This window comes from Triticum dicoccoides, chromosome 2B, assembly GCF_002162155.2.
Source record: "Triticum dicoccoides isolate Atlit2015 ecotype Zavitan chromosome 2B, WEW_v2.0, whole genome shotgun sequence".
NCBI lineage: Eukaryota > Viridiplantae > Streptophyta > Magnoliopsida > Poales > Poaceae > Triticum > Triticum dicoccoides.
Window position 1 is genome coordinate 16,438,467 of NC_041383.1, and position 9,829 is coordinate 16,448,295.

At 40.1% G+C, this 9,829-nt stretch overlaps 1 protein-coding gene and 1 long non-coding RNA gene across 9 annotated transcripts in view; one reads left to right on the forward strand and one right to left on the reverse strand.

The window, feature by feature from the left end:
• Positions 1-9,829, forward strand: part of LOC119361789 (disease resistance protein PIK6-NP-like) — a 19,051-nt gene that overhangs the window by 4,327 nt on the left and 4,895 nt on the right. The window contains exons 2-7 of one of the 2 annotated variants that reach the window (XM_037626941.1): positions 170-2,181; positions 2,275-2,329; positions 2,511-2,633; positions 3,405-3,604; positions 4,024-4,235; positions 4,315-4,553. In XM_037626941.1, the coding sequence (XP_037482838.1) occupies positions 170-2,181; positions 2,275-2,300 (2,038 nt within the window). In that variant the 3' untranslated portion in view covers positions 2,301-2,329; positions 2,511-2,633; positions 3,405-3,604; positions 4,024-4,235; positions 4,315-4,553. Of the gene's footprint in view, positions 1-169; positions 2,182-2,274; positions 2,330-2,510; positions 3,605-4,023; positions 4,236-4,314; positions 4,554-9,829 lie in introns of both variants that reach the window. The other variant, XM_037626940.1, reaches the window with a different exon arrangement.
• LOC119361790 overlaps positions 7,160-9,829 on the reverse strand; it is a 6,661-nt gene continuing 3,991 nt past the window's right edge. For 6 of the 7 annotated variants that reach the window (XR_005172965.1, XR_005172969.1, XR_005172966.1 and 3 more), the window contains 3 exons: positions 8,658-8,817; positions 7,881-8,032; positions 7,160-7,556 (listed from right to left, as the gene is read on the reverse strand). This is a non-coding gene — a long non-coding RNA (uncharacterized LOC119361790). Of the gene's footprint in view, positions 7,567-7,880; positions 8,033-8,657; positions 8,818-9,829 lie in introns of all 7 variants that reach the window. The other variant, XR_005172967.1, reaches the window with a different exon arrangement.

Consider the following 9,829-nt stretch of genomic DNA (forward strand, 5'->3'; position numbering starts at 1 on the left):
GGGTCCAAGTTTTATCTCCTGTGCTCGAACCAATGCATCTTAACTATCATAAATGGTTTCGTCCAGAAACTTATTCTCCCTTTATATTCCTAGATTACCTTTAAGTGGACACTTTTAGGCTTACCATGTGTACATATTGATTACAATAATTGTCTCATAATCCATATAGGTACCTCATTGTAATTGATGATATATGGGATGAAAAATTGTGGACAGTTATCAATTGGGCATTCTCTAAGGGTAACAATTTTGGTAGTCGGCTAATCACAACTACTCGTATAGTCAGTGTATCTAAATTATGTTGCTCGTCTGCTAATGATGAAGTTTATCAAATGGAACCTCTTAGTGATGATGATTCCAAAATGCTCTTCCATAAACGGATATTTTCTCAAGAGAGTGGATGTCCTCGTGAATTTGAAGAAGTGTCTAGAGATATATTGAAGAAATGTGGTGGTGTGCCATTAGCCATCATTACGATAGCTAGTATTTTGGCTAGTGACAAGAAAATAAATTCACTGGATGAGTGGAAGGTTTTGCTAGAGTCTATTGGTCGTGGACTTACCAAAGACCACAGTGTAGAGGAGATGTTGAGAATACTATCATTTAGCTATTATGACCTACCTTCCCATCTGAGAACATGCTTACTATATCTAAGCATGTTTCCGGAAGATCATAAGATCATGAAAGCTCAGTTGATATGGATGTGGATTGCCGAAAGGTTTATCCAATGTGAAGATGCACAAAGTAGTCTATATGAGATCGGACAAAATTACTTCAATGAGCTTGTGAATAGAAGTCTGATACAGCCGGTATACAGTAGTGATGATGGCCTTGCAAATGCTTGCCGTGTACATGATAGTGTGCTTGATCTAATTTGTTCCTTGTCAGTGGAAGAGAAATTTGTTACTATAGTGAATGGTAGTTGTGATACCATGTCTTGTCAGGGCATCATCCGTAGGTTGTCCATCCAAAATGTTAGAAAAGAAGAAGATCAAACCAGGCCTCTTAGACCTGAGAGTATAGCACAAGTGAGGTCTATTGCTACATTTGCATCACCTGCGATAGATCTACTGCCGTCTTTGTCTAACTTTGCTGTTTTGCGTGTATTACATTTGGATGGATATATTGGTTCTCTAGGGTACCATCTTAACCCTGGAGAATTAGGGAGTTTACTTCACTTGAGGTACCTACATCTATGTGGAACAGGATTTGACAAGTTGTTGGAAGAGATTGGAAAGTTGCAGTTTTTGCAGGTGTTGGATTTGCCTGAACATACAAGGCTGCCATCGACTGTGATTAAGCTCACAAGGTTGATGTACCTACGTATTGGTAGGGGATCATGGAACTATGATCCTCCAGATGGGATTGGAAACCTGACATCACTGGAAGTGCTGGGCAGGATCAGTGTTTCCTCGGTAAGCATTGTAAAAGAGCTAGGCAACATGGTCAAACTGAGGGAACTTAAAATTTCGTTTGATGATTTGTGGCTGGACTTGGAGGAAGCTTTTGTGGAGTCACTAGGGAAAATGCCAAAGATCCAGCGGGTAGAAATTGTTGCCGGCGATGAAGATTCTTCAACTCCTTCAATGAATCTTTTGGGGGAACGTTGGGTGCCCCCGGGATGTCTGCAGGAGTTTGCCATGTTTGACGATGCACTATTCGATACGCTTCCAACATGGATAAGGAGGAATCCCTCGCATCTGTCGCGGCTCTTCAAGTTAGACATCAGTCTCTATGAAGTGCGACAGGAGGATCTGGACAACCTTGGAAGGTTACCTGCTCTGGGTGTTCTCGAGTTAAGCTGCTCCTACGCACGAAAACGCATGCTGCACATTGGTGGCGATGGTTTCCGTTGTTTAACATCATTCTACTTATATTTTGGTGTGGATGGAAATATCGTGTTCCAGCCAGGAGCTATGCCCAAGGCTGAACATGTTGATGTCACTGCACATTGGGCGGTTGTAAAAGAGGAAGCATCCGGCAACAACGGTGCTGATTGGTTTGACCCAGGCATAGGCATGGGGAACCTGCCGTCCCTTCGGAAGGTTAAAGTCAGAGTCGACTCTCATAAAATGACGGTCGGGGAGGCCAAGCAAGCCAAGGCAGCGCTGGAGAACGCACTTCGTGCCCATCCTAACCGTCCCCTGTTTTGCGTCGAGTTCAGGTGGTCCATAAAAGAAGGTACGTACTACTCCTACTGACTACTGTAATTCAAATGCATGATCGTATGTACTAATCGTCCTTTCCTCCCTCTTTTTTTCTTCTGATCTGAAGGCGCTCATGATGACGACCTCTGCTAGTGTGGTCGCAGCGAAGAACGTTCGTGCAGGTTACATACATAGTAGTATATACACTTGTGTCGATTCCCCTTATTGAACAGAAATTCACTTAAAGATTCCAATTATGTACTGTATGTACATGCACATGCATATACGTATTTTGTTTTTCTCTCTTATACATTCATATTACCATGCTTATGCTTTGTGTGACAGTGACACCTTGTTTTACAGGCCGTCAATGTCTACTGGAGACGCGCTTTTGCAAACTATATGCGTAGCGCATGCTGCAATATTGATCAACGCTCGTTACTCACTGAGCTTATTTCTTGGCTTCACAAAAAAAATGGAAAAATTGTATGAAAAAAAACAAACAAAATATTCATTGAGTACTAGTTGATCTTATTTCCTGGCTTAAGCAAAAAACATTATGAGGGGGAGGGATTATATGAAAAAATACAAAAAATAATTGGTCTTTGGTGGTTTTTGTGTTATTTTTTTATCGCTCTACTTTCTCCATCAAAAAAATGAGCAAATATATTTAGTTATTACCATGCTCTTTTAGTTTCCTTGATTTTTATTGATTATTTCTCAAAGTATCTTTTGTCCATTCTTTTTTTTTTGCTAAAGATGTTTTGTGCATTCTAAGTAAAGAAACATGTTTGCTTTGTAGAGTCTAGAGGCATGTTATCTTGAGGAAAAATCCCAAAAATATGTATGTGTTGGGTTTTATGGCATTGTTTCTTTTCTTTTGGCCGGTGGGTGGATTTATTATGGGATGTGGGGGTGGGGAACTCCGCCTATGAAATTAATTTTAGGCATACGCTTAATATTATTCATAGCCGGTCCCAAGCTCGGAAAAAGGAGGAGGGTCCAACCCAATATAATTTCTATTTATCCCTCAAAAAAATCATGGTTTTTTAGTATTGTCGGGTTTTTTTCATATCCTATTGTTCATTTCTGTTTTGAAGGGTTTGTCATTAGAAAAACACATCTCTATCACAATGTTTCAAGGGACCAAATTTGTTATGTTTTCATTGTTAATGTGTGATTTTTTTTTTTGGTTTTTATAAAGCTTAGTAATCAAAACTAAGTAACAACTGTCCATATCGAATGTGTGATTTGCAGGATCAGGAATGGATTTCTTTTTTGAAGCATTTGCGGGATTACTTGTACTTTATTACAAGGTCTACAGTCAAAGTTTGAATTATCCTCCCTGGCACGTTCTCAATTGCTGTTCTGTTTATGTTTGTATAAACAGACAAACGATTCCAGTTTAACACCAAATAAGTGTGACGTTCAGTTGAATTTGTTACACACATATTCATGTAAGTGCTTTTTGCTGTCAAACATGCAAAAGAATTTTTACATACAAGCCATCTCCATGGAGAAAAACAAACACTTCAGAAATGTTTTAGGCTTTCAAAAAATGAACAACTGTTTACATTTTGCAATGGGATTGGAGTAACTAGCACTCCTGTTTTTCTACCATAAATTCCGACTCATCATAGAGCATCTTTTTCAGATAAGTTATTTGAAAAAAAAACTTATATATATTATCTTTTTCAGAATGCATCATAGAGCATCTTTTTCAAATAACTTATATGTATTATTAGTTATCAAAATAAAGATAATTTATATAAGTTTTTTTATAGCTGATAATATATATATATAAGTTATTTGTGATGAATATTCATTTTGAACACACTTAAGTGTTTACTAGTAATAACACATTCTCTCTATATAGATTACTTATTTTGAAGATTATAGTAAGGAGCCTAGATTCTAGTCTCGCCCCTGGCCCTCGAAATCTCAGGACCGGCCATGTGGACACCGACACCGACGGCTCCATACTCTGCCCGTCGTCGTTCAACTCCGTGGTCGGGATCAGGCCGACCCTCGGGCTCACCAGCCGCACCGGCGTCGTGCCGCCATCACCCCGTTGCAGGACACCGTCGGGTGGGTACTAATTCTTCTTCTTCTTGTTGTTGTTTCTCTTCATTCAACCTAACATTCATGGCGAGTCGACGAATTGCAGGCTGATTTGCCGGGCGGTGTCGGACGTGGTGCATGTGCTGGACGCCATTGGCGGCTACGACGAGCTGGACGCTGCGGCCACCGCAGCAGCATCCAAGTTCATCCCTCCCGGCGGGTACGGGCAGTTCCTAAAGAAGGACGGGCTGAGAGGCAAGAGGACCGGTGTCCCCCGGGATTCTTCCAATCATACGCAGGCACGCAACCACCGTGGGTGTACGAGCAGCACTTCACAACCATGAAGTGAGTGACAAACAGTTTAAATAAATTACGCCGATTGTCATTGGTTTTTTCTTTTTGGGATGCAAACTCGGAACATTTACGACCGATTCGGAAAATTTGTAAACTTCCAAAAATGATGGATTTTAAATTAGTTTATTTTGTTGAACTAAAGAAGGTACCTAAAGGTTTCGATTTTGCATACATATACTCTTATTCTGTTTTACATTAACTAGATGATTCGTTGCGTCAATGACGCAAAGGCCGAGTGCAAGCCAAATATTGAAAGTGTGTGCATTAAAATATGTAAACACAGAATGAAACATATGAAAATAAGTACGAATTGATGATAGATAGATGGTTCGTGATGATACATGTTTTCTAAGACGCAAAAAACTGATCCAAACCAAGAGTTATTTGCAAACAAAATTTTGAAATAGTTTGACACGTCTAAGTCATACTCCATGCAATATCTCGGAGTCGTGTGTTATTTACAAACACTAGTAAAAGATTAATGAATTTCAGAATTTCATATCACTGGCTTACAGTTCAAACCCAAACTCAGGGCATATTTGAATTCAAATCTAAAAAAGGGCTCTCCTGAAAAGTCTTGGACATTTTGAGAGAGTTATATTATATAAGTAGTAGCATATGTGAAATTTTCCAACATATTTCTGATGAGTTTTGAGCCCTGAAATTAATTCCGAGTAGATTATGAGTGAGTAGAGGAGGAAGAGATATTCCAGCCATTTTCATTTTTTTTACTTTTATTTATGTTTCTTTCAACCTCTCTCTTTGCTACCGACCAATGGGTCCCTCTAGCGAACCCGCCGGACAGGCTGGCAGCGCCAGCTCGCGGGACACGCGCCCGCAACTCCGTGCCCCTTCATGTTTTGCCCCTACTCCACTCCACTACCTCCCTCCTCAATCCATTTCCTCTTCCTCTTGGATCCTCCTTCTGGTCGACCCCGTCGCGGATGCCGCTGCTCACAGCTGCAGCTGCAACTCCAGCCTTAGGAACAGGCGGGATCCATCAGCCCTCTGTTCGGCTCGACGTCCACGCTCAGGGTCCAACATGCAGGCCCGCTAGACGCCGCCGTGAATCGCCTCATTTTTTCAGTGAGTCCTTGATTCTAGGTAGTTTCCCTAACTCTGTTCACCTCCGGTTGTCATTCTGATTCGATTCCTGGACACCGAGCATGTATCAAACTTTTGGACCGAGGCCGCCTTCCTGTGTTCCGTCAGCTGTCGTTGCGACGCCACCCGTGTCTCCTTTGGACCAAGGATTTGAAGCCATGGGTCTCTCGTACTTCTTCCTTGACACTAACCGCCATTGCTGCCGTCCTGAATTCGCTGTCATTCGTCCCCGTGCCGTCCGGCATCGGCACGAACAGCAGGGTGAGAAGCCGCCACTACCTTCTCGTGCCTTCTTTTCTTTGTCAGCGTTGTTTTTTCTCATTCAGGCCGTCGCTGGAGATGGTTGTGGCGATGCCTCCTGAGACCACTTTGGTCCGGGCCATGGTTTTCAGTTTCAGTTTCAACAAAATTTCAGCACCAACTGAAATCACTGAAATTCAATGAAATTCAGTTATTTCAGTTTGCATTTCAGCCAAAAGGCCGAAATATTCATTTGAATTTAATTAAATATTTGAAATTTTTAAAAAATATTTTGAAAAATATTTGATTTCCTGTGTACTACTGAATTTGCTGAAATATTTTGACCGAAACCTAATATTTCAATGTCTACTGAAATTAATGAAATTCAGTGAATTTCAGTGAAATCTCACTGAAAGTGAAAACCATCCGGGCCAACATGGTTAGGCCAGGAGCTTGTTGCTGCTCGCTTTTGCTGTTTACTGCTGCTTGCCTCTGCTACTTCTGCTGTTCGCTGTTGTTGTTTGTTGGCTGCTCGCTATTGCTCTGCTTGCTGCTGCGCGTGGGCTTCCTGTACTTGAAAGAAATTGAGCGAGAGAGCCTTTTGCTATACAGAGTAGGAGTACTATACTGTTCGTCAATGCAACAGTTTGCTTGTGTGCTTGTCTAGCTAGCTTGCACACACTTAGCTTTCCTGGGTGATTTGATCTACCAAGTTCAGAAACAAACATATTATGCTAAGTCAAGTTGTCGCTTAGTACGAAAGTTTACTCTAATATTTGATTTACCATGAAAATCACAAAAAAAATGCTCAACCTGCTGAATTTGTAAAATCCATAAAATATATATATATTCATTCCAGTTCTGTTTGGAGTAGCACTGCTATGGAGTTGGGATGGTTTAACTTGTACTCCCTCCGTCCGAAAATACTTGTCGGAGGAATGGATGTATCTAGATGCAATTTAGTTCTAGATACATCCATTTTCATCCATTTCTCCGACAAGTATTTCCGGACGGAGGGAGTACTATGGCTATAGAAATGAGCATACCCAGTATTCCTTTAGAAATAAAAGATGATGTACTCTAAAAAAGTAAATGTATTTAAATTTTTAAAAGCATATTTAACTTGTACTGGTGAATAAGTGCTTTAAGCTCATCCAACTTAGTTTTGAAAATGAAGAAATCCCTCTCATGACATAATATAATACATCATATTTATGCAGACATAGCCAATTCAATTCTCTGGTACACAGTAGTTAAAAAATAGGAACTGCTAGTACATCATACATATGCGTAGTATATCAAAAAGCATGGCTAGAGTTATTTTGTTATTAACTCCCTCTTGTGAGTTTAATAGCAGCTTAGGATAAAATCCTGGATCGCTAGAGTTCTTTTGTTAATAGTAGTTTTGGTAGAAAATAGAAACTCCGGCTAGCACCAAGTCTTAAACTGACAGTAGATAACTCCAAGAAGAAGTAGGTTATCAGTCCGTCGTGGATTCTTCTCATAAACAATGCTACCATGCTCTGAAGCTTCTCTGTACTTTACCGATCTATACTTCTGGTGGACAAATGCAAAGTGCCTCTCTTCATTAACAGCTACAGCCGCTCCTTCAGCTGCAGCCATGGAAATGGCAGCCCAAACAAACAAACCCTAAGTAATACTAAGAAATTGGTTAGGAATGATACAACGTATATATAAAATAACCAAGAGACACGGAAATTCATATACAGATTTTATTTACTAATAGTTCTTTATCTAAGAAGATAAAGAATTCCATGTAACCATATTTCCTACCACCATATGACAGATTATGGTGCCATTTTTATAATGAACAACCTTCTTAACTAATGGTCTACAAAAAAATCAGCTAGACAGTAAGCATCACAGAATTTTCAATAGCACAGAGAAATACCAAATGAGTGGACTCATCCAAGAAACACACATTTAAGAAGTCACAAAAAGAAATTTTTTTACCTGCTATTTTTCTTGGTACTCCAGAGGAAAAAGCCATTAATACAAGTGTCAGACGAGACTACCAGGTAGATAATAAGAGCAGCACACATGAACTTGTTAATCTGGAGGATATTATCCATTGGCATATTTCCACATAAAGCAGTTACCTGAAGCTGAAGATGGCAAAATGGACAACAAATGCAAGAGCGCCCATCACAAGAAAACAACACATCAGATTAGTAATGAGCACACATCACTGGATAAGAAATATATGGTTCATTATGTGCACAGTTCCTTGAATACAAAAAAAATCCCATATAGCATCAACATTAGCTAACTAAAATCACAAGCATCATCTCTGTTGCAAGCAGTTTTTTTATTTTACGAAAAGATCAAGTGTAGTATCATGTTCCTAAATATACAGAAAAGCACAAGGATTGAGGGCAGTAATGTATCAGTTCTCATCTGCCACATAAATTCAGTTAAAAGAATTGTAGGCATCAACATCGTATCTAAAATCTGGCATGGCAAAATGTAAACGAAATGCACCCGTTTCTATCACAGGAAATGCAAACAAAATGCACCACGGACAATGCTAATATCCATCTCTTTTAGTGGGGCAAAATACTGTAATTGAACTTTTGCCGATACAAACTGTTATCTTCCATTTGCTTAGCATTGCATCTCACCACAATTTAGGGATTGTAACTATGGAGTAAGAGTTTATGTTACTATGGTAGCATGACTAAGGAAAATGTGTTCCCTCTTAAGGATACAGAACCAAATTGCAGAGCTCACCTAATTGTCCAAATAGGTGAGGCGATGGTAAGAATTTTTTACATAAACAAAAAATTGGACAGGAGCGCCACAGGAGGAGGTGTCCCTCGGCAACCCAAATGAGAGCACGCACAACGGACGGATGATCCAGAGGGTTGAGGGCTTGAGGCCACCAAAATATCTGTTGCATGTCAAATCAAAATTTAGGTGCATAGTACATTGAAATCTCCACCCGGAGCACGAATAGAGGAATCAGCTGAAATATGTTCCATCTCGAAAATGTATATAACGTGACGTCATTGACATGCCATTAAAAGCTAAGCATCTTGTGTCATTTACAACACTTGGATCAACATTTAATGGAATAAGAACAGAAATGTCAAGTGGGAATGTTTTACTGAATCTCAACTTATATGATTAAATTATTATGCAAGCTTTGAAAATAAGTTTATAAGCTTTTGGAATCCTATCCCCAAACACATGAATATAATAGAAGAAATAGACTTAATTTCATGATCACGATAGGCAGATAAGGGAAATAATTCTAGGATAGAAGAACATCATAACAATATACAATTTTATATTTGTGCATTAACAAATAATCATGAAGAGGATGGAAGAAGAAAAAACATCAACCACACGAACGGAGCAGAGGAAGCAACCCCATTGCTGTAGACATAATGAAACAACCGCCCACTGAGAGGAACAAAGAACTGGCGCACCCGCTCTGAACCAGAAACAAAGTAAGCATAGGCTTTTCTTTCTCTTTGCTAATTAACCATGTGATCCAGCCTAGTTATGCCCTGAAACACAGGGACACTTTTCTTGGAGATGCAACTAACGTGTGCGTTCCAGAGATCAACAAAATAGGAAATGAACCCTACAACTAACCTGCATGCAGCAGCCACCGGAGGCTAAAACCACAGGGCAACAAACACACCAAACCGGTTACCAAAAACAAAGGCCATCGCACAGGCATTTCGTGAATCTAAACGAACACACGCAGGCCTCCCAAAGCAATAAGCGGGACCTAAGAACCAGGATCAGTACAAGCATACAAGGCCGTTTCCCCCCCACAAATAACCGACAGAACGAACACATAGTAGGCAGCAAGACATGCATGGGCCAGTAACTGCTAGCGCGTGTAAAAAAAACAGACAACCCAACAACCGATAGAGAGGCAAAGGAAGCAA